Source organism: Adiantum capillus-veneris, chromosome 2, assembly GCF_014529385.1.
Source record: "Adiantum capillus-veneris isolate H3 chromosome 2, ASM1452938v2, whole genome shotgun sequence".
Lineage (NCBI taxonomy): Eukaryota > Viridiplantae > Streptophyta > Polypodiopsida > Polypodiales > Pteridaceae > Adiantum > Adiantum capillus-veneris.
In genome coordinates, this window is record NC_140932.1 from 99,281,955 (window position 1) to 99,307,408 (window position 25,454).

At 40.0% G+C, this 25,454-nt stretch overlaps 1 protein-coding gene across 1 annotated transcript in view; it reads right to left on the minus strand.

Annotated features, from left to right (window-relative positions):
* Positions 1 to 375: 375 nt before the first annotated feature.
* Positions 376 to 25,454, minus strand: part of LOC147463278 (uncharacterized) — a 61,956-nt gene continuing 36,877 nt past the window's right edge. The window contains exon 3 of the mRNA XM_086487876.1: positions 376 to 619. Within this exon, the coding sequence (XP_086344002.1) occupies positions 501 to 619 (119 nt within the window). The 3' untranslated portion in view covers positions 376 to 500. The remainder of the gene's footprint in view (positions 620 to 25,454) is intronic.

The window sequence follows — 25,454 nt, forward strand, 5'->3', positions numbered from 1 at the left end:
TGCAAAAATACATCAAAACTACACAATATCATGAATAAACCAACAATTGTGCATACCTAGTAAGTCTCGCATACACACACTCAAGTATTGTACACAATCTGAGAGGTGTAGAGAGAAAGACAAAGCATGAGAGAATGTCCATATGTTTGATGCACCTTCTAGAGTGGAGTGCTACACTGGCACGGCAAGAGAGGAAAGAAGTGAGGAGAGAAGATGAACTTAGACACTAGGTACAATCTCCCCCCGTGCAAGAGTGAGGATTTTTCTCTTGCACGTATTTATTTACAGATTTCTTAAATGCTCAAAATGGAAACATATTGCCCGATCGAACATAATAATGATCATAGCTTATAAAGTGCACTTGAATAATAAAATGTACATAAATGTAATAGCCTTTCACATAGTCCATAGTTCAATCATGCTATTTCCACTTGTCAGCTGCACTATTTAATTATATATCAATTTCCATTACAGAAGAGTAAAACAAAGTTGGAAGTGCATTAAAGAACTTGAAGAGCATGTACACACCCATAAATAGGCACACCAGTACTACCTAGATATTGTTGGAAATTGTACCAAGTTTGTTGCTCTGCCTCTGATTGCCTTAATGCCAAATAACCTATAGATCAAAGCACAAATGAGTTCCTTACCAGCTGCTATGCTACATGATCATGGCATCTAGTACCCCTTGCATCCAAAAATGACAAGCCATTTTCTCCATAAACCACACCATGTAAAAGTGGTATCTATAAGCATTCCGCATTTCGTCTAAATACAATTTTTAAAGAGTATACTCATGGAAGTGTTGAGATATATACATGTATCATGCATTAGACCGTGTCAATTACATGATCGAATATGAGAACTTATTAAGAAAGAAGACTTTCCAAAGGAGCTTCAATCGCCACGATGACCCGGGTCATGGGTTCAAGTGTGGCCAAGCAACCCTGATAGTGCTCATGGACATGTTTGTCGTTTCACATGGGATTTGTGCGATATCCCGCCCCCCCAAAAAAAAGACTTTCCATCCATCAACATGAAAACAAAGGGTGCCACTAGAATACTTCTCTGACGGGCCCTTTAGAAAAGGAATAAGGACATGACAATCCTATGCCATCAAGTCAGATCACGCTAAATCCTTCTGTATAGCTTTTTGGTCCAACCTTAAACCTATAAAGTGAAATTTTCCACTCAAACATAAACAAGTGAGAGCTCAATTGCCAGGAAAATTAACAACAAAGGTAGTAAACGTCTTGGGAAATATTGGGATTTGTAGGCGGTGTAGTTGGAAAGGAATGGATCAGGTTTCTCTCTAGTTTAATCAGAATGTGACAAAAAGGATACTAATCAGTAGAGCTCTAGAATGGATTAACAAGGTGTGTTTACCGGGCTGCGAATCCAAGTTCGAGTGGAAAGCTTGGCAGTGACATAAGAATAGACACTTCCTTAAACCTCAAACTAAGGAAGTGTATTGTACACTTATGTATTCGAAGGTTTGGCTCTCACCACTGAACAAGCAATGGCGCAAGAACTGGTTTGAGTTCAGATGGGAGACAATTGTGAACAATATTTGGCACCCGCCATGGCCACATAGAATGAAGGTTTTTGTGTGGAAGGTGCTTTGGGGAGCCATGCCGGCTCGGGTGAAGATTCGCTAGGGGAATTGGTATGTACAGATGCTCACAATGTAGATTAGCTAGGGAAGACCTCGCTCACCTATTCAAGGAGTGCCCAATGATTTGTGGCATGGCAAGGAAAATCTGCAAATGGGTCCAAAAAACCTGGAAAATAGGATTCTACAAGAATGACCTATGCTTGGGAGGAAAGGTATTCAAAAGTCAAATGCTACTCATAGTCACGCAAATTGTAAGATACTGCTATGTTTGTCATGTTTGGAAGGCAAGGAATGGTCAAATATTCGAGAGCACAATGGAAACAACTGATTTCACGAAGATAGTCCAAGAAAGTAGGGAGGCAATCATTGCCTTCGGAAAACAGATGATCTCTAATGAGTGGAGCAAGGCCATTGGCACCACTATGACTGAATCTCTTCGTTGAAAGGGTGGGTTGTTCACTTTCCATGGGGTGGCTTTCCTTTCAGCTGATGTAATGGTGACCTAGGGAAGCTGTCATGGCTCAGCTTGAGCATGGCAAGAGCTTGTAATTTTTTTGCTATGTCAATGTAATCTACTCACAATTGTGAGTTTTGCCAAAAAAATTAAAATTAAAATAAGAGAGCTCAATTTCATCATCATAGCTCATTGAAAAAAAAAAAAGTGAAAATGCATCATAGGAAAATAGTTTGTTACTACCTCCATTGTTTGTGCATATCCATGTGCAAAGGGTGTGCATAACAATCCATGTGTGATCCCTACAAGGTAGACTACATGATAGATATAAAGATGAGAATAGAAGCAAGAACTAATTACGGAGACAAAAACACATGAGACTGAATGGTGACATGCTTGATTAGCAAACCCAAGGACCTCAAGGGTTGCACTATTGAACTCCCTTATCTAAGGTGAGTTTGGAGGCTGTTCAAATAATTCTTTTTTTAAACATGTTTGAATGAATAAAACAACCTATTATTTTAAGATTTTTAAAAATGAACTACAAAAAACCCTTTTGTCAATATATATCTATTAATTTTCAAAAAATGTTTGCATTAAAAACCCCCTCCTGTTGAACTCAAGTTACACATTAGCATGATTGCATGGTGCATCTCCCTGAGCCAAGGACACTGTAATGAAAATGGCCTATGAACTTTGAGAATAGCGGAATTAGGAAAATTAGAGTGAGCATTTTTGTGAGACTACTTTGAAAACATAGAGGGTGAGCTTAATTAGTGGTAGCACCATAACCATAGTACTTAATTAACTTGGCATGAACAATAGTTTTGCAAGAGAGAGAGAGAGAGTTTAGAGAACTTGACAATAGTTGAGGACCGGATTTATGTGGGGCCGGTGGTCCCCCCCTCCAATCGGCTTTTGTATTATAGATTCTCCCATCAAGAGCGACTTGGTACAATAAAATCTTTGTCTTCCTTGTGACCTAGGTGACACAATGAAGATGGGAAGCTTCATGCATCATGAGCATAACATAGACTTTGTTAAAAGCATTAATCATCCCCAACCTCAGTCCCAAGGCCTCAGACACCTTCAAAGGTGGAGAGAGCTATAGGGGAATGAGGATAGGGAAGAGGAAGAATCATCACTCTTCTTGCTTAGCATACATAATAGCATAGTAATGAAGATGGAGAAGATGGCAAGCTTAAGTATTGGAGCATGTCTCTTTGTTGGATTTGCATTCTATAGCCAAGAGTCTTGGTGTATGCTCTCAATTTATCTACAAGCTTGGAGGAGGAGATGGAGCTCTTGCACTTTGAAACTCACACAATGAGAGAGAGAGAGAGAGAGAGAGAGAGAGAGAGAGAGAGAGTACACCCCCCAAGCTAGCCCCTTCCTTGCTTTGGTTGACCCCCCTCTTCTAGCACTAACTTGCACTTGATTGGACCTCCTCAAGCTTAACAAATCACATGCTTAGTGCATATCAAGCAACAAGGGTAGCTTTCGAACAAGTGTCCCCCTTTTCCCTTTGAGAGAGAGGACTTGATAAATGCATAAACAATTAACTAAATTATCATTGGACCCCTTGGGAGGCCAACCAATATGCTTTAGTCACACTATGAGGGCAACATGGAGAGGAGCTTGACAAGTGTCCTAGTTTCTTTATTTATATCAAGCTTGCCTTGTGTGAGGGTGTGTGTGTTCTCTCTCTAGCTCCTACAAAGAGGGCTCGCTCCCTCATGAGTAGGGATGTGCTTTGACTTTTGAACACCCTAACCCCTCAAGAACCTTATTCATGGAGCACCTTAGCACCTTAGTCATTAAGAATGACAAGTACCTCAAGCACCTTAGTCAGCAAGCATGACAAGCACCTCAAGCTTGGGCCGGGTTCCCACCCCAAGCACATCACTAGCTTGCCTAAGGTCAAAGGACTTTTAACACTAACCTTTGGAGGTTTTTAATGAAGCTAACCCTAAGGTCTTTAAGATCCATTAGCTAGCCTTGCTCTTTGACAAACCATCTCTCATTTGGACCCCTTTGTCATATTGGCCCTTTGTTGAGATAGACCCGTAAGCACATGCATATATGATAGCCCTTGTTCCCGTTTATTCTCCCACATTAAATGATTAGTTTATAATGAAAAATAATTTAGGTTAGTTATATATTAGATTAACTCTCCCTTGAAATCATAGTCGTCCTCGACTATGAGGTAGAAGAGATAAAGCCTTAGTCATTAGTCAATGTTTATTGGATAGAGGATCCCTTTTTACCCTACAACATCATTCCATTTGGTGCTTGAGAGACATAGCTACCGCAAGCATGCCTGCTCTTTAGTCCATTTCATTATCCCAAAGTAGAGTGACAAATTCTTTGGTGTTTGAGAGATGTCGTCATCACACCCATGATTGAAATTATGCATACTATTTAAATTTGTGCAAAATAAAAAGAGAATTAATCTTATAAGACAAGAACATTTGTCATTAAAATGAAACATGTACATTTCATTACTCTAATGTAGTGTTGTAAGCATTGATAAGGTTCATACTATCCTTAAGTTGTATTCCTTGCATCCATCTAGCATCTTAAAAAGGATAATTTTTGAACTTAATAAGATATCGTCGGGGATAATCTTACCATGGTGTAGTACCTTGTTTTTATGCCGAAGGATAGCTTCGGGTTGTAGCACCTCTTCTTGGTCTTCGATTTCGGGGGGGTCTTCAATAATTGGTTCACTTGGTGGCTCTCCTTTGTAGGGCTTAAGTAGGCTCACATGAAAAGCATTGTGTATGAGCCAATGGTTCGACAGCTTGAGTTGATAAGCCATCTCATTGATTGGCTTCAAGATTTGAAAAGGACTATAGTATCTTTTTGCTAGTTTAGCATAATACTTTTGATGGCTTGTAGGATTTTTGCCCGCATTTACCTCAATCGAGCCTTGGGAAACTTAAGTAAGACCCAATCATTTTCTTTAAACATTAAGGCCCTTCTATGCTTGTCAATAGCAGCTCTTTGTCTTTGTTGAGAGATGGATATAGCCTCCTCAATCTTTTGGAAAGATTATTGTAGGTCACAACTATATTCATTGGCAACAAAGATCTTCCCATGTGCTTGGAGTAGCAAGGGACTTTTAGGTCTTCCCTCTATGATTCAAAAAGTACTTATCTTATAGAAGTATGGCCAATATGTACGCATACTCTACAAGAGGTAGGTACTTCTCCCATTGTGAGCGTTGATCTGTTTCTGTAACATAAGTTTTTTATAGTAGATTGAGAATCGTAAGATTTGCTATCTCACTTTGACACTTTATCAAAAGCAACAATGGAGCTTCTTGAACAAAATTGGGAACAGATGATGGAGGAAGGAGTTCATAATGGGGCACATGGAATAAGTATGATTTACACACACGTGTACTCCAAGAGAAAGGATTGTATGAATGAGGATGAAATTAACGCAGTGACGAGGTATGAAGTACGGGAAAAAAGCGAGTATAGGAAGCTATGTCATGCAAGAAAGCAAGTGTATGCCAACGTCAATAGTGGAGCAAAATAATTTCACAGAGAGGATGTGGATGTACGAACAAAGGAAGACAAGAAAAACCATACTATTCAAGAAAAGAAGACAAAGATTAAATCATTCAGGTTGCGCTAAGCGATAAGCGCATCTTGCCATGCAATGAAGATTTAGACTCTCTTCACTCGAACGGCCTTATTTCTATACTCAAAGTCTCCTTACAAGAATTGAAGATTCCAAAATTAGTTGATGAGGTCTTTTTGAAATGATGCACATTCAACATGCTGGTGAGCGATTATTGCAAAATAATGAGAGCCTAAGCAAAGGTGTTACTCTAAATAAAGTGGCAAAACTATTGAATGTTCATCTAAGGAACTCTTACTCAGCTTTGGGTAGAGTTGAAAGTGATCCCGTGTCAAGCACATTGAAGTTAGACTTATGCAAAAGAAAGTCTCGATATGTTGGGTCCTTATCTAATGAATTGAAGTAGATGTTGATGGCTAAACATTGGAAAGCCCATTTTTGTATTGGTTAATTGACGGACTCAATTGTAAATATTTTTTGAGACTCAATCAAGTTTTCAAATTGTAATATATTAAATATGCGGATTAGTTGAACCCAAGGAAGAAAGTAGGAGGTAATTTTGATAAGTTATAAAAGCCACTTTTCGTAACCCTAAGGACAACTTTTTAATGAATCATCTTTTGAGCTCAACTAAGCATGTCGTGTCTATGTATTTTGTGTGAGAGAGTGAGTGAAGTCTTCTTCTACTCTCTACACGCACTACAAAAGCCACATTGTGAAGGCAACTACACCATCATGTTAGCAACGGCAAGAGCTATGATTCGACGCCAAGCTTGCACGATTCCGGTCTCTTTGCAAAGAGTTTTCCCACAAACTTCGAAGTGATTTTTCTCTCTAACCGTGTATCGATTTTATGATTTCTATATGTCATTACGTTCACGGTGGCGAGTCAAACTACACTTTAGGCCTAAACACGTGTAGAATTATTGACATGTAATTTTTGGTATGTCTTAATACGTGTTTTTTGCACCGAGTGTGTATAGGTAGGGTTAGAGACTTTATGTTAGTGTCCTCTAGGTGTGTAGAGGTTACTCCTTGAGTTTCTGATGATTAGACAATGTTAGGTCATGTTTCAGAGAGCGTAGCCGTAGTAGGTAAGGTAGCAATTGTGCATACATAGTGTGCTTTGAAATGATTTTCCTTGGAAGTTATTGTCTCTAGAAGGTCAAGTAGGAGGTTGACATCCATCTATTTTTTTCCGTGCACCTATGGGTCAAACTCCATCCTTGGTTGATGTAACATTTAATGGCCTAGTAACTTGTGTGTAGTGGAAAATAGCATGAACATAGTGAGCATTTCAGTAGAACAGATTCCTAATGAGAATAACAAGAGTGCTTGGGTGGAGAGAGAAACAAAAAGCATAACACCTAGTTAGATAGCATGAACAATACTTCAAAAGAGAGATAAATTAAGCAATTGATAATAGTTGAGGATCGGATTTACATGGAGCCGGTCCCCCCTCCAAAAGGCTTTGTATTATGGTTTCTCCCATCAAGAGAATCATTTTACAATACGATTCTTTGTGTTCCTTCGATACTAGCTAGTGCAATGAAGATGGAAACTTCAAGCACTAAGCAAAACACTTATCAAACACAATATCAATTCCCTCACGATCTCAGACCTAAGACCTCACACACCTTTGAAGATGGTAAGAGCTATCGGGGTATGAGAGTAGATTCAGAGGAAGGAGGAGTAGTCTTACGAGAAATATGTACATCTCCTCACATAATCACTCATATTAGCATAGCTTAGCTTAGTAATTAGCATGGTAGAGGGGATGAGCATGCATTGAAGCTTGGATCTTGGTTGGGATTTGCATCACAAAGCCAAGAGTTGTTGGTGTAGGCCTCCCTTCTCACAAGCTTGGAGTAGGTGACAAGCTTTCCATTAAAACTTGGGAAGAGATTGGTGTAGGCCTCCCTTCTCACAAGCTTGGAGTAGGTGACAAGCTTTCCATTAAAACTTGGGAAGAGATAAAGAGTCTTCTTACTCTACACATCAGCTTGTGTGAATGTGTGTGGATAATTCCCTTTGAAAAATCAGCCCCCTCTCTCTCTTGGTCGACCCCTCTTGCTATTTGCTCTTGCTAGCACCTCATTGGACCTCCCTAGACTTAGCCAATACGGTTTCAGGAGAATAAGTGATAGCCTTATGACATGTGTCCCCCTTTCCCCTTTTGTGAAAGCTTTAGGTAATTAATTAATTCAACTAAACTCTCATTGGACCCCTTTGCCTCTTGGTCAATAGGAATCAGGCAAGCCATTGGGCTGCTGAATGCTCATTGGACCCCTTGTGAGACTGTCCAATAGTCTTCAAGAGAGCTTAATTCTTATTGGTTCTTTTATTAAGTGTTTTAAATTAATTAAAATAGATTTACTCTAGCCTAATTTTCATTTGTCCACCTCCATGGCCATCCATTAGGATTTGAGTACACCTTGTGGGCATATGGCCTAGGGAGCTGACATGTGTCCCTCTTTCCCCTTGTGTAGAAATGAAGCTTGTGAGTGTGTGTGGGTGTTTATCTCTCATCCCCTACTTCTTGGGCTCGCCCCCTCCTATGTAGGGACTTGTGAAGACTTTTGTACACACACACACAGAGCATCTAAATTTCCTAAGCTTTGACCTTTGGACACAACCTTTGAATTTTGGAACCTTAGTATTTTGTAAGTCTTAATGGGCTGAACCTTAGGGTCTTTTAAGACCATTGTTGCATACTGCTCTTTTGCAGATGGCCCCCCCTTTGGATCCCTATTTTACCTCCTTTGGGTCCCTACTGTGGCTGGTCTGCTAGCTTAGCCAATATTCTAGCTTTTTCTCCCCTCGCACTTCCCCTTATTAAATGATTAGTTTAACATGAGAAAATCATTTATGAGAATTCGACATTAGTTATTATGACATTATTTCTCTCTTGAAATCATAGTCGTCCTCAACTATGGGGTAGAGAAAAAGCATATTCATTAGTCCTTTTCCTAGCGGGTAGAGGATCCCTATGTTACCCTATGACATCGTTCCAGGATGGATGACTAGTCCATTTGGTGCTTGAGAGCCTAAGCAGCTGCAAGCATGTCTGCACATTAGTCCTATCAGTCTTCCATAGTAGAGTGACAAGCTCTACTTGGTGTTCGGGAGACGTCGTCTCCGCAAACTTGATCTAAGTATGCATACTACTTTATTTTTGTGCACAATAAAGAAAAAGAGAGTCTTATAAGACTAAAACTTTGTTCATTTTAAACATTTCTACATTTGCTTACTATAGGGAAGCATTGTAAGCATTGACAAGGTTTAGGTTATCCTTTCATTGTATGCCTTGCATCCATCTAGCATCTTCAAAACGATAATTCTTGAACTTAATAAGATATTGTTGGATAGTCTTACCACCCCTTAGTACCTTGTCTTCATGTCGGAGAATGGATTGGGGCTGCAACACCTCTTCTTGGTCCTCGATCTCCGGTGGGTCTTCAATGGTTGGTTCTTGAGGTGGCTCTCCTTTGTAAGGCTTTAGTAGGCTCACATGGAAAGCATTATGTATGAGACAATGGCTTAGCAACTTGAGTTGATAGGCCATGTCATTGATTGGCCTAAGAATCAAGAAGGGACCATAGTACCTTTTTGCTAACTTAGCATAGTACTTTTGGTGTCTCGTAGGATTCTTGCCCATCGTGTGCCTTAATCGAGCATTGGGAAATTTTAATAAGACCGAATCTTTCTTTAAAGGCTGGGGCTCTTTTGTGCTTGTCAGCAGCAGCCTTTTGTCTTTGCTGTGAGATAGAGATAACATCCTTAATCTTTTGGAAAGATTCTTGTAGGTCTCAGCTATACTCATCTGCAACGAAGATCATCTCATGTACCTTAAGTAGCAAGGGACTTTTTGATCTTCCCTCAATTACCTTGAAAGGTGCTTTTCCCGTGGAAATATGTACATTGTTATTGTAAGCATACTCCACTAAGGGTAAGTACTTCTCCCATTGGGATCTTTGATCTACTTCCGTTACATAGGCTTTTAGTAGATCAAGAATTGTTAGGTTAGCTATTTCACTTTGGCCATCCGTTTGTGGATGATCGGCCGAAGAGAAGTTTAGCCTTGTCCCTAAATTCTCAAAGAGACCCTTCGAGAAATTACTGGTCATTCTAGGATCTCTATCCGACACTATGAACATTGGCAAGCCATGGTACTTGAAGATTTGTGAAATGAAGAGGGTTGCCATTTGATGGGCTTTGATAGTCTTTTTGATTGGTATAATGAGCTTGTTTACTGAACATGTCTACTATCGTCCATATTTCCATATTCCCATGGATAGACTTAGGCAATTCAATAAAATCCATGGATATGCTCTCCCATGGTGAATTAGGGATTGGCAAGGGTTGAAGCAATCGAGGTTGCTTCCCTCTATCAAACTTCGTCTTTTGGCATACCACACATTTAGAAACATACTCTTGTATGTTTGCTTTCATGGTAGGCCAATAGAAATATGTTTCAATCCTCTTTAGGGTAGACTGAATCCCTCTTTGCCCCGCATAAGGAGGAGCATGACATTCATACATTACTTTCTCACGTAGTAATTTAGTAACGCATAGTCTATTTCCATAGAGAAGATAACCATCTTGTAAGGTAAATGGTTCCTCTTTTTTCCCTAATACAAGGGCTGAAATCACATCTCTAAAATCGAGATCAATAGCATACTCATCTATCATAGAAGATAGATCATTGTGAGTTGCTATGGAAATCACATTCACTCTAGGTCGTCTTGAGAGTGCATCGGCTACTTAATTATGCTTGCTAGCAATGTGAGGAATATAAAAATGAAATTGTGAAAGAAAGTTTGTCCACCTCATTTGTTTGTCGGAGAGCTTGGTATGCGTCATGAAGTACTTAAGACTTTTGTGATCCGTTCGCATAATAAAAGGAGTTCCCAATAAATAGTGCTTCCATGAGTCTAAGGCGTGTAGAACTACGAGGAGTTCGTTTTCATATATGCCTAGAGCTTGCTCAACAAGGTCAAGACTTCGACTTTCATAGCCTATGGTCTGCTCTTCTTGGAGCGAAATAGCTCCAAGGCAATCACCACAAGCATCACATTGGACCTCAAATGGCTTTGAGAGATTCGGTAGTGTAAGCACAGGTTGAGAGATAAGATTTTCTTTAAGATTTTTGAAAGCATTGTTCTCCTTGGGAGACCATGTATACCTAACATTTTTCTTTATTAGGTCATGTAATGGTCGTGCAATTGTGAGAACTTTTCTATGAAGCGTCTATTGTATGTACACATACCTATAAATCTTCTTAGTTCATGAAGATTCCTTGGTTTAGGCCATCCTTTTATTACCTCTAACTTTGATGCATCGATTTGGATGCCAGCTTGAGAGATAATGTGACCTAAATACTGAATCTGTTGCAAGAAAAACTCACTTTTCTTTCGATTAACATAAAGTTTATTCTCTCTTAGAACTTGAAATATTACCTGGAGATGTTGCTTATGTTCGTCCAAGGGCCTAGAGTAGATGATGATATAATCAAAGAACAATGTAGTAAAGGTCCGGTGAGGCCTGAATAGCTTCTCTATCAAGCGGTTGAATGTGGCTGGTGCATTGGTCAAGCCAAAAGGCACGACTATATATTTGTGAAGACCAAACCTAGTGCAAAATGTGGTCTTTACAGTGCCTTGATCAATTATCCTTATTTGATGATAGCCACTTTTTAGGTCAATCCTACTGAAGTAGGTGGACCCTTGTTGCTTATCAAATAGGTCTTCTACACGTGGAACGGGAAACCTATTCTTGATAGTGATCCTATTTAGTGCTCTATAGTCGACACACATATGATATGTGCCATCTTTCTTTTTCACTAGTAGCACAGGAGAACAAAATGGAGATGAGCTACGCCTGACCATGCCCTTCCCAACTAACTCATGCACTTGCCGCATAATCTCCTCTTGTTGAGCTTGAGAAACTCTATAAGGAGGTTTGTTAGGCGGTGAACTTCCTTGAAGAAGTTCAATTGCATGGTCATCATTGCCTCGTTTAGGAGGTAGCTCACAAGGGATGTCTTCAATAAAGACATCTTAAAACCCCTTGAGAGAATTGGATAACTTTAATTCCTTTTGATTGTGTATATTTTCTTTTGCTAAAACATTAGGTTCATTTTGAGAGTCTTTAACGAAATTCATGTACACGGAAATAGAGCTCTTCATTGACTTATTGAAAGCTTGAGTATGTATAATGGTATGGTGTTACCCATTTACTTAGCATCTATGTACATATCTTTTTCCTTGAACCTAAACGAGATTCTCCTTTTAGGGAATTTAACATTGGCAGCCATGCAATCAAACCATGGTGCCCCTAGGATTACGTCCTCATGCTTGAGAGGAGAAATAAAGAAGTCCTCTTTGTCCACATAGCTTTGGACATGCAGCCTCAATTTCCCGATTAAGGGAGTGGTTGAAGCTTCTTTCCCCTTGAAAGCACCGTCTACGGGTAGGACATCTCCCTTCTCATAAGCTTGTATGCCTAGCTTGGTGGCCAACTCCGTGGATATGAAATTGTGAGTAGAACCAGGGTCAAAGAGAATAAAACCATCATGTCCTCTTACCTTTCCCCAAGCATGGCATAGAGGAGATTCTTTGTGGTGAGTTTCCTCCTCTTGGATTTTGACCAAGGTAGCTCTAGGAGGTTCATGGCCGATGTTCTTTTGGGGACAAGCGCGGTACGCATGCCCTTGCTCGCCGCACTTGAAACAACGGCTATCCTTTGTGATAACACTCAAGCTCTTCAGGAGAGAGTTTGTTTTTGCCTTTGTAAATTCCCTTCTCTTTAGCTTTCTTGGAGTTGCCCCTAGGAGACTTTTGGACATTGTCCTTCCCCTTAGGCTCATTGGAACCCCTTTTTTCCGTGGGCTTATAATTTCTTTTAGCCCCCGTTTGGAAATTGATTCAATAAGCCACCATAGTATGGTGTATAACCACCGATATGGTGTGTGGCCTTTGGGAGTTGACATACTCTGCCATTTCTTCAGTTAAGCCCGCACAAAATTGTTGATTTTGCTCTCCAAAATCCAACTTCTTAAAGACAATGGCTTTGAGTTGTAAGTCCCAAAACTCGTCTACATATTTGTGAATGGATTCGTAGGGAGAGAGCTTCAAGCTTCGCCATTCGGTGAGTACTTTGTCTTTGGCATCGGTGGCCAAAAACTGCTTCATAATGGAAGCTCTTAAAGCTTTCCATGTTTGTGGAGCTTCACCATTGGCATGTAGGCTAGACCACCATTGTCTGGTGGACTTTTGAAAGTGCATAGCTACATGGCATAGCTTAGAGGACTCCATAAAGCCCTCATCTCCAAACGTCGCATCGAATTGTTGGATAAAGGCCAAGACTTTGTCCGTAGCACCAAAGGTGCCATCGTAGGCAGGGAAAGAGATGCTCTTCCCTCCCTCTTTGAACTTCTTGAGCTTGGACGACCTCTTCCACACGGCATAGGATTTCCTATGGCTTCGTCTTTTTTATGGTTCAAAGGTTGCACCATCACTTTCTTCACAAGGTGAAGAATTTGAGGAAGATGGAGAAGAGGGTGACCTCTTTCTCGCCTTTTTCTTGCCTTGATCTTCTTTGTCTTCACCATCACTTTCATAAGAGGAAGAGGATGAAGAAGATGGAGAAGAGGGTGTCATCTTTCTCACCTTTTTCTTTTCTTGCTTTTTGCCATCCGTCTTTGAAGTATAGTGTGGAGAAGTATGCGATGGTCTTCTCCATTTTAGAGGTGATGGAGAGTGTTTAGCCCGCCATCTTCGTGGAGCCATCTCCGCCGAGGTGACAGAAGACTCACTTCTTTCTCGTTCCTTTGGTGGAGGCTCTTGAATTCTCCTTTGAGAAGCAGATGTGTCATCAAGGAGAAAATTTTTGATCCCTTCATATGGATTCTCTTCTTCTTCCCGAATTGGAGAGAGGCCTCTTTTGGAAGTCTCGCAAGGAGGCTTCCTAGGTGCTCTCTCGTCATGGTGGGGAGCTTGGAGAATGCCATGAGCATGAAGCTGCCGTTGCACTTCACTTTGGAGGGATGGATTGTTGCCCATGGCTTGTTGAAGCCTAAAAACAAGATAGTTAACAAGCATCGGTGCATCATTAGTAGCTTGCTCATTAGCAAAATCAAAGTTATCAACATTAATTTCACTCTCTCTTTACTATTGTCAGCCATGTTAACAACTTCTTAGGTGTAAAGTTTTTAGGTGTAATTTGGCACTTCAAGCCCTAGTTGCTACTCCTCTTTACCCCTTTAGAAAAAGCACTCAAGCTATTGTACCTGTGGCTCGAATACCATTAATTGCAAGAAATAGGAGAGAGGGTTGTTCAACACCAAAACAACACAAGCTTCTAATAGCTCAATAGTGGTTACGCCATAGGCAAGCCCCATAAGACTCCACTATTAAGACCATAGATCTCGATGGTAATGCCCCGTTAACTGCACAAAGGCAGGCACACTTTGTGGCTGAAAAATCCCTATTCTACTTACTCACATGTAATTTATAATACCAACCATTTATAGGTAGCTTGAGGACCTCCCTTCTTGAGCAAGAAAAGAGAAACCTTGTGCTCTGATACCAATGTAGCATTTAATGGCCTAGTAACTTGTGTGTAGCAGAAAATAGTATGAACATAGTGAGCATTTCATTAGAATAGACTGCTGATGAGAATAACAAGAGTGCTTGGGTGGAGAGAGAAACAAAACGCATAACACCTAATTAGATAGCACGAACAATACTTCAAAAGAGAAAGAAATTAAGCAATTGACAACAGTTGAGGACCGGATTTTCATGGAGCCGGTCCCCCCTCCAAAAGGCTTTGTATTATGGTTTCTCCCATCAAGAGAGACATTTTACAATACAATTCTTTGTGTTCCTTCAATACTAGCTAGTGCAATGAAGATGGAAACTTCAAGCACTAAGCAAAACATTTATCAAACACAACATTAATTCCCTCACGGTCGGACCCAAGACCTCACACACCTTCCAAGATGGTGAGAACTATCGGGCTATGAGAGTAGATTGAGATGAAGAAGGAGTAGTCTTACAACAAAGATGTACATCTCCTCACATAATCGCTCATATTAGCATAGCTTAGCTTAGTAATTAGCATGGTAGAGGAGATGAGCATGCATTGAAGCTTGGCTCTTGGTTGGGTTTGCATCACAAAGCCAAGAGTTGTTGGTGTAGGCCTCCCTTATCACAAGCTTGGAGTAGGTGACAAGCTTTCCATTAAAGCTTGAGAAGAGAGAGAGAGAGAGAGAGAGAGAGAGAGAGAGAGAGAGAGAGAGAGAGAGAGTCTTCTTACTCTACACATCAGCTTTTGTGAGTGTGTGTGGGTAATTCACTTTGAAAAATCAGCCCCCTCTCTCTTGGTCAACCCCTCTTGATATTTTCTCTTGCTAGCACCTCATTAGACCTCCCCAGGCTTAGCCAATAGGATTTCAGGAGCACAAGTGATAGCCTTCTAACATGTGTGCCCCTTTCCCCTTTTGTGAGAGATTTAGGTAATTAATTAATTCAAGTAAACTCTCATTGGACCCCTTTGCCTCCTGGCCAATAGGAATCAGGCAAGCCATTGGGCTACTGAATGCTCATTGGACCCCTTCTGAGATTGTCCAATAGTCTTCAAGAGAGATTAATATGTATTGGTTCTTTTATTAAGTGTTTTTAAATTAATTAAACTAGATTTATTCTAGCCTAATATTCATTGGTCCACCTCCATGGCCATCCAGTAGGATTTGAGTATACCTTGTAGGCATCTGGCCTAAGGAGCTGACATGTGTCCCTCTTTCCCCTTGTGTACAAATGAAGCTTGTGAGTGTGTGTGGGTGTTTCTCTCTCATCCTCTACTTCTTGGGCTTGCCCCCTCCTATGTAGGGACTTGTGAAGACTTTCGTACACACACACAAAGCATCCAAATTTCCTACGCTTTGACCTTTGGACTCAACCTTTGAATTTCGGAACCTTAGCATTTTGGAAGTCTTAATGGGCTGAACCTTGGTGTCTTTTAAGCCCATTGTTGCACATTACTCTTTTACAGATGGCCCCCCCTTTGGATCCCTACTATGGCCGGTTTGCCAGCTTAACCAAAAAATAGCTTTTTCTCCCCTGGCACTTCCCCATATTAAATGATTAGTTTAACATGAGAAAATCATTTAGGAGAATTAGATATTAGTTATTATGACAGTTGACATCTTGTTTGTTGGCCTAGTTCTCATCTTGCTTGCAACTACGAGCAGTGTATCTGCCCAACAACATTGGTGTTGTCGTCATGAGAGCCCTAGGTAGGCGACCTTAGACTAGTCCTACAGGGTGAAAGTTCCTATCGTTCACTAGAGTCTTGTTATTTGACTTTTAAGTAGGATTCGGGACTAGGACTCTTGAGATCTTAGAGAGGTTCTAGGGAGTGTTGGTGCAACCGAATTTGGTCCATGCTAGGAAGTGTCCTATACACTACTAAAGTTGCAGGCATATGCAAGTTGGGATGCTAGAGTAGATATGAAGGCCGTGTACAGGCAGGTGGCAGCAGCGGAAACATATGCTTAAAGCGGTTTTTACGGCTAGTAAGGCCTCCAATGTGGGCTCATTGGGAATGTAGTCAAAGTGTCTGAGATGCTTAGTTGGTGCTCTAGAATTTGGTCTCCAAGATGCTCTAGGACTGCATCCAAACGGCTTGTCAAATGGAAACATGGTGTGCAAGATACGACAAGTTGAAGTTAGGAGGTTTTGCAGATCCTCAATGAACAAGGCAGATGGGGACAGGTGGCTTGAGTTGGAATGCGCAAGCAGGCATGTAAAGTTCAAGTTGTGGAGCATGCCAATCTTTTTGGATTGCTGATAAAAATCCATATGGGCAAGTTATAGGCCGATGAAGTTTTCAAGGGGGGCAATTATGTGTTGAATGGGCCGTGTTGGTAGGCGCACCAACAGGACATTTTTTCGAGCTCGCCAAGATTCTTGAAAAATTGCATGCAATGTGGGAGATCGACCAAAAATTTGTGGCTCATTGATTGAACTCTTGTGCACTAAGATATGTTGTCCGAGGCCATGATGTGGGATGGTGGAGAAGTAAACAGGTGGAGTTCCTATGCGGTATGATCGAAGGATTTATTTGGCAAGTCCAACCAGGGGCGGGTGTCAATGTTGTGAGAAGCTCCTTCTATGAATAAAAAGAAACTCCTTGGTGGTAGATTTAAAAGTAAAAGGCTAAAATAAAGTGGGTGGAGCTCCAAAGTTAAAAAGGGAAGGAAAATAAAAAGAGCTTAAGTGTGGGCTCACAAAGGTGTAACCCAGATGTGGCCATGAAAGCTTTTTTGGGGAAAAAAAAAGTGAAATGTTGGTCATAAGGAGGGGAAAAAAATTAGATCTTTTAGCCAAAGGGGAGAAAGGGAGCAACGAAGTCACAATCGTTGCCCCTTTGGGAAAAAAGAATCCTTAAAGGACAAAAAAGGAAGAGCCTTGGGGGAATTTTTTGGAAGAGGAAGGGTTTTTTTTTGCGAAAGAAGGAGGCGAACATTGGTATGGTCTTATTCTTCGTAGGCTTGGTCAAGGGGGAGGAAAACCCAAGCAGTGGTTCTTGGAGAAAAAGCTTCCGGGCGATGAGATCTTGAGAGAGGAAAGAGCTCACGTATGTGCATGCGTGTGTGCCTCAACAAGGAAGGCAAGAGGAGGAAAGTTTGATTCTTGATGATGGCACCCAGGGTTGTTGTGAGATCACCTTTTTGTGCCCGTCAAGTCTATGTCAACAAGGCTATTTGTACTAGGTTGTTCTAAGCAAAGGAAAGCAAGGATTGCCCGCATTTTTTATGTCATTTCCCTTTCCCCCCTCTATTCTATTGCTCTTGTGCTTGTGTCCGCAATGTCGGGTGTGTGTGTAGGCAAGTGTATCCCCATCGAACCGGTGGTGTCTTGTGGAAAAGAGAGAGAAAGAGGCTTTAGGTGTGCATGGGAAGCTGTGAAATGTGTCATGCGGTGCATATGTGTTTGATTGTGATCTGATATATCGTGGTCGACTCGAGAGGTCTGCAGGTGGTGGTATGTTAGCAAAAAAGAGGATTTTGAAGGTGAATCCCAGTGGATTGGGGTGTTGTGTTTACCCTGAGTTGTAGAGAGGAAAATTGTTTGTGTTCTGGGTGCTTACCCCCTTCCCCCTATCCACCGTATGTCTCATCTAGGTCTTTTGTGGTAGACAATTTTAGTTAGTTTAGTACAGTTGTTGGTGTTTGAGTGGTTAAGAAAATGAAAGCGTAAGAAAATGTGTGTAACAAAACATTGTACGTTATACGGAGTATGTATAATATGCTTTAAACAGACGTATTATAGGAACCTATCTTTATTCGATCATATTATACAGTGCGACATCAACAAAACCATTGTATCGTATAATTTCTTAGAATTTTGATCAAAATAGTATTTTGATCGAAATAAAGCTCTTTATATACCGTGAAAATAGATTGCTTTGCTCATTCTATTGATCTCTCTTCTCTTATCTCATCTATAGGTGAGCTTTACAACATCAAGAAAAATATAAAAACGTCGGTTTAAATTTAGTCATACATATTTTTAAGTAAAAATTTAGAGCTTTGGATGTAAAAAAATTAGAAGGCTTTGGAGTTTTGATCTATCTTGTGAAGTATATCTTACACTGGGAGGTAAATTAAGTAAGATGGTTAATGATTACTTGCCTTGTGTAGAGGAAACTCACACTTGGAGGCGATTTAAGATAGTTAAAGTTAGCAGTTCTTTGCTTTGTGCTGAACTTATGTTCACACTTAGAAGTAATTTTAGTTAGATAGTTAAAGTTAAGAGTTACTTGTTGTGTGTTGAACTATATATGTTCACACCTGAAAGTAACTTAGGTTGGATTTATCTAATGATTGTCTGTCATGTGTCGAGTAATACTCACACTACAGACAATTTAGATAAATTCAATAATAATCTCTCTTTGTGTAGAGGTATTCTCACACCTAGAAGAGATTTAGAGAAGCAGTGAATTTTGATTGCTTGCCATGTGTAGAGTTACACTCACACTTGAAGGTAATTTAGATAGGTTTTTAAAAGATATCTTGCTTTGTGTAGAGTTTACTCACACTTGGAGATTATTGAGATAGATCAAGCGATATATTTATCATGATTCAGGTGTAAAGTAAAAGCTCACACTTGAAAAAAATTTATTTTTGATATTTATAATTTAAAGAGGTTGAAAACGTTGATGAATAAAGTAATGTAAATGGTATTAGAGTTTGATTTTATATGTGTATATATTAATTAGTTCTATTTGAGTTTGCAAATCTTAAGAAGATGATGAAAGGATACGAGTGGAACTACGTAGATGAATTGGTCAGTGGAAAGACTACATCAAAGTTGCGGTGTAGGACCCGTGGCCATAATTTTAGCAAAAATGCTCAAAGGATAAAAGAGCACGTGTTCAAAAATTTTGGAAACGTTTTAGCTTGCGAAAACCCCCCAAGAGGTACTGAAGAAAAATTTCCCGAGTGGGCGCTCAGGGCAAAGAGAGCACATCTTGAGGGAAAAAAAAAGGGAGGTCCCAAATGATGGCTCCATCTATGGCTAGGGACATCAAGATGACACTTGAGAATGATCAAAACCCTCACTCAAGCCCTGCTTGAGGTCAAGGAGGGTGTCATTCATCCTTTGCTAGGGAATGTAGCTCTAATCCTACCGGAAACTCTAATAACATAAGCCAAAGTGAAGCATGGATTGGAGGAGAATCTACACCAAGTGATCCTACTTTGCAACATGCATTTGGGAAACAATGGCTGCTTGAACTCCATCGTAAGTGGACGCAACTATTTGTTGCATGTGGAATTTCTTATAATGTCATTCGAAATCCTATTTTCAAACATGTGTAATGAGCACAACGAAGAAGGGTTTTGTGGTTCCTGATTATAATAAGATGCGTACAAAATATTTAGGTAAAGTAAAAACTACATCAGAGAATACTTTAAGACACACAACTCTTGATTATGTGCCAGCGTATGGATGCACAATTTCTCTAGATGGTTGGATAAATTGTCAAAAGAAACCATTGATTAATGTGATGTTGATTTGTCTAAGAGGTTCCATTTTTCTTGAAGCGATCGATACATCCCTGAAATAGAAAACTAGTGGATATCTTGCTCGTGTATATGAGTGTTCAATCAGAAGAGCAGGGGGACCTAAAATGGTAACTTCCATTGTCAAAGATAATGCATTTAACTACAAAGCAGTTGAAAAATCAATTGAAGCAAAGTATCCAGAGATCACATGGGTTCCATGTGCTGCCTGCACTTTGAATTTGCTCTTAAAGGACTTTGGGAAAGTTCCTTCTATTAAGAAAAATCTTCTAGATGCAAACCACTTGGGGAAGTTTATAAGAGAGCATTCATTTTCTTATGCTTTGTTTAGAACAAAGTTCCCAACCAAAAATTTATAAATTTTTTGTGTGACCTGTTTTGCGATAGCATATTACGTTCTCTCTACACTGTAACAGATAAAAGCAGCTCTTGTTGAAACAGTGGCAGATAGAAGATGGGACATTTGGCTTGATAAATATCCCAAGTATGAACCTGCTACTTACAAATGCTATCAGCTTGTAAACTTTCCTGTTTTTTGGAGAAACGTAGACAAAATTATTACTCTCACAGAACCCCTCACTCATCTAATACGACTAGTGGACAAAGAAGCCTCTATCTTTGGACGGGTTTATTGGTAAATGCATGAAGCCACTCACAAGTTAAAATAATGTACATCTTATGCAGGAAAAGAAAAAGCCATGATGATGTCATTTGTCAAAAGACGATAGGAGCAGCTGCATACTCCTTTACATGGAACAGGTTTTTGTCTTGGATTCCAAGAAATGAAGTGATCAGTGATTTCAAGAAAGTACGTGCTCAACTATTAGGCAATGTGGATGGATTGATGGCATACACATAGAAGACGGTATATACTGGCAGAGAAGAAATATTTGCGGATCCTTGGCATATAGATGCTATCAATACGATGAGCGTACCAGTTTGGTGGAAAGAGTATGATGGAGAAAAAGTGGATCTTCAACATGTGGCTGTGAGAGTATTGTCTATTGCCGCCTCAAGTGGTAGCTATGAAAGAAATTGGTCTTCGTTTTCTTTTGTGCATACTAAAAACTAAAATCGATTAAGTCCTAAACAAGCTGTGGAGTTGGTGTATGTCATTGTAACATGCAACTCATGCATAAGCCAGCAAAGTTAGACACACGTGCCATAGAAGAAGCTTAGGGCACTTTCAAACACACAAAGCAATTGCAAATGAGCTCAGCTCTGATGATGAAATGAAATGGAACTCGAAAGATATTGATCCAGAATATTCAGATGTCGAAGAAATTGATGACATGGTGCGATTGAGGGGACGGATAAGCTATAAAGTTTGAACTATAGTCTCAATTAATTTTTCAATGCAAAAGTTATGTGGATTTTAGCTTAACAATCCATACCTTCTCTCTCTCTCTCTCTCTCTCTCTCTCTCTCTCATTGTCTATCTTTCTCTCCATCTGCTCTCTATCATTGTCAAAAAGAGGGAAGAAGAGAGAACATGACTTATACAATTGCAGCAACATCTATCACGTCCATTTGTTCCAACAAATAGAGATTTACATACCAAAAAGAGGTTTTAGTTACAAATCTTGAGATTTAAGATACAAAAAGAGCTTAGTATTGTTTGGGAGATTTAATCTAAATCATGGGCTTGTTGTTCAAAGAGATTAGATACACAAAATTCTGAATTGCCAACTGAATCACTTGGACCTGCATTGCCTATCTCTTCTTTGTTAACAGGCCCATACTTTGCCTCGTACCATGCCAACTTTCTTTCTAACTCTGCTATACAAGTGCGCATCATGGCTGGGGTCTCTCCTTGACTTGCCAAATCCACACCTTGGGTTGCAAGCTGCTCAATGACTGCAGTTTCCTAGGGCAAATATGTGTAACCTCTCTTGCGAGGAGGATCTTCTTGATTGGCTTTCCGTGCATGAATCTTCTCGCCTGGGTGTCCTTTGCCAACGCCTCTTGTAGTGCAATGATCGTTCCAATCTACTTTGAGCCACAATACATAACAACAATAGCATTGTTGCACAAAGTAAATTGCCACTTGATTATTATTTTGGTGGCGATCTATACACTTGGATAAATTTTGAAAGGATATTTCTTATGAGAAGAGTGTGTTGCAAATCTCAAACCTTCAAGGGAGCGGAAGCCTTAGCATTTCCATTGACTCAAAATAATGTATTGCGCACAAAGTGATTTGGGCATAGATGTCAGCATTGCCTGCAATTCAGTGGCTCCCCTTGAAGTTTTGATTCTTCTTCTTGGGACGCAGCCAAAGTGTTGAGATCTCCTTGCGCCACCCGAATCTCTTCCTCTTTGTAAATTTATTGAGGCAATGCATGATTAAGCAAAGGATCATTAGGCTACGGTGCATTATGGTCGGGAGCAATATCTTCCATATCTAAAATGCAAAATAATAAACTTTAATGAGATAGGTCTTAGCACTTAGAAAAGAGAGATGATTTAGAGGATTTCAATGATCCAACTTGAAATACTTTAAAACTTTAACTTGAAGAACTTTAAAGACGTAATTGAAAACACGATTAAAGATGTAGTTTGAAATATCACCACACATTGCACACCATTAATGACAAAAAAGTATGTTAATGTTCTAATCATCAACAACTCTCAAGCCAGATCCGGTTACAATATGATAGCAAACATTATGGGCTCCATTCAAGCAAAGGCTTAAATCCCATATTCTAGGTCTTTCTAAGGGTTTGGAGAATTTTCCACTAGCAAGATGTTTGTTTACATTTCGTAAAAATTCACGCTTGAGCACCTCGCACGGCTCTGAAATACACGCAACCAAGCGTCGAAGAATATATGAGAGACTATATATATCAGATGATTTGGTGAAAGGAGGAGGATTGGTGCTGATATTTTCAGAAGAAGTCCATGGATAATCTCGCTCAAATTGAGCTCTAGTTTGAGGGGTGAGATTTGGCAGCTTGGGAAATGTTGCCAAAGTGTTTTCTCGTGTTCTTTGTCCCCCGTCTGCAATGCCGGCATACACTGCTCGCTTGCCAAAATGTAGTAGAATATTTCTAGTGTGTAAACCATTGTGAATGAAGTCGTGACTATGCACGAATTTCATTGTCTGCACAAGAGAGTTGCAAATCGGCAAAATGTTGTCTGTGAACTACCGCATAGTTCCCAGATGTGTGTTGAAACTCTTTGATTGCAAACTTGCTTCCATCTTGATGACATGCATGAATCCACTGCTCAAGGTGCCCTCCATTCCAAATCTTGAAGATCAACATAGGCTTTTTGCTATAACAAACAAGAGCATAGGGCAATATCATGCACAATGCTGAATAGTTGTAGTAGTTGCCTCCTCTAGCACAATTTGTAATGTCGGATTGCTTCCTACCTGGTCCTTGTAGATCTTTGCTGCATAGACAGGATCTTTGAAGAGAGGATGGGCCACTGAAACTTGTTTCACATTTGCAAAATGTCCTCACCTAATTGAGGTTCTTGCAAGTGAAAGATAGAATGCTCCCCAAGTAAGTGTAGGACAGGAGGACATGTAGCATCATCCCTGTGTACAACTAAGGGCTCAGCACCAGAAGGAGGAGGTACATCCTCTTTTGTCCTAGGACATTTTTAAGAGCCTTCGATCTTATCCTTGCTCTTCAATTCTAAACGTAGTTGTGCCACAAGCTGCATTCGCTCTTTGATTCCAGGTTTGGTTTTGATTTCTTGATGAACCATACTCTCAAAACTTCTTGTGACCTAGCCTAATAATTGCTTTATTGTGTTATGCATCACTCCATTAGTGCGCAGAGCTGGGTCAAATGAAACAGGAAATGTAGTGCACAGCTTCAACCAGCACTGTTTCAACCAGCACTGTTCCACAAGTCAATCATAAAATCATTGAACATCACCTGCAGTGGATCAAATTTACATCGCAAATGATCGAACAGGAAATCAAACAGGAAATGTAGTGCGCAGAGCAGGGTCAAATCAAACAGGAAATGTAGTGCACAGCTTCAACCAGCACTGTTCCACAAGTCAATCATAAAATCATTGAACATCACCTGCAGTGGATCAAATTTACGTCGCAAATGATCGTCTGAAGCTCCATACAGAGATAAAACTAGAGCATCACAGATGATTTTGCGATGCTAATGCGTTAACTTTGTCTCTACCATGATTGAAGCAAATATAAGTAAGGTGAATTTAGAATAGATATAAATTTGACATATATAATTGTAAATAGTTCTAAACAAAAACATTTCATGGACAATAATAACAACCAGTAATGAAAGATCTAAACAGCTGTAGAGACAAAGGATTAATACTATCTAACCTCTCTCTACAGTGCACCACGATGGTCAACAACAACTAGAGACGAAAAATTTATTAAATCCAATTAACCTATAGTGCAATGTGATGGTCAAAGCATTCAGGATTGAAGGATGTAAAATATATATTCCCTCCCTATAGTGTGACACGGTGGTCAGCAACAACCAGAGACGAAGAATCCATTAAATCCAATCTCCCTGTAGTGCGACGCAATGGTCAGCAAACCAAGAATGATGGATTTAAAAACCTCAAGCCCTCTCTGCAGTGCGACACGGTGGTCAGCAACAATCAGAGACAAGAATCTATGAAATCCAACCTTCTTGTGGTGCGACACGATGATCAACAACATGCAAGAACAAAGGATTTGACAACCCTAAATCCCTCCCTGGAGTGCGACACGGTGGTCAACAACAATCAAGAACAAAAGGATTAGGCAAACAGAGACGAAGAATCTATTAAATCCAATCTTCTTGCAGTGCAACCTGATGGTCAGCAACAATCAAGAACAAAGGGTTAGGCAACCCTAAACTCCTCTCTGTAGTGCGACACGATGATCAACAACAGACAGACGAAGAATCTATGTTTTTAAATATGATCTTCCAAAAGTGCAACGCAATGGTCAGCAACAACTAGGAAGAAAAGATGTAAGATAGCTAACTCCCCCCTACAGTGTGACGTGGTGGTCAGCAACAACCAAGGATGGAAATTCTAATTGTACAACCTAAGCTACTCCCTGCAATGCCACACGACGGTCAGCAGTAGTCGAGGACAAAGCGTCTAAAGTCTAATCCCCCTTGCAGTCTGTCACGAGGATCAACACAGTCAAGGATGGGTGTCTAAACCTACAGACTAACATTGAGGTGTGAGCAAAGCTCCACAACAGCAACGTTAGCAAAAAACAAGATGTAAACTAACACTGAGGTGCGAGCAAAGCTTCACAACAATAGCGTTAGCAAATAAAATTTTAAAAAAAACATAAAAAATAGAAAAAAATTACCTGCTTGTCTTGGCTCTACTCGACTCTACTATGCTATGCTCTGCCACTGCTCTCTCTCTCTCTCTCTCTCTCGCAATTCTCTCTCTAGCGCGACAATTCAAAAGAACTGTTGCGGTGCCTTTTTCTATAAGGCAAACAGTATTTCGATCAAAATATATTTTGATTGAAATAAGGTTTATTCAAAAATATGCGTATAATAAGGGTATACACCATATATAACCAAAATATACGTACAATTTTTGATATACGGACATATAACTGCAACTTAGGTGGTGGTGCAAAAATGTTTACTAGTTCGTGTGTGGCAGTAAAGTGTTTTTCTAGAGTAGTTGTAGATAGGACATGTGATTGTGATCTAAAGCTATTCATCATTGAGTTATTTGATTGTATGCTTGTT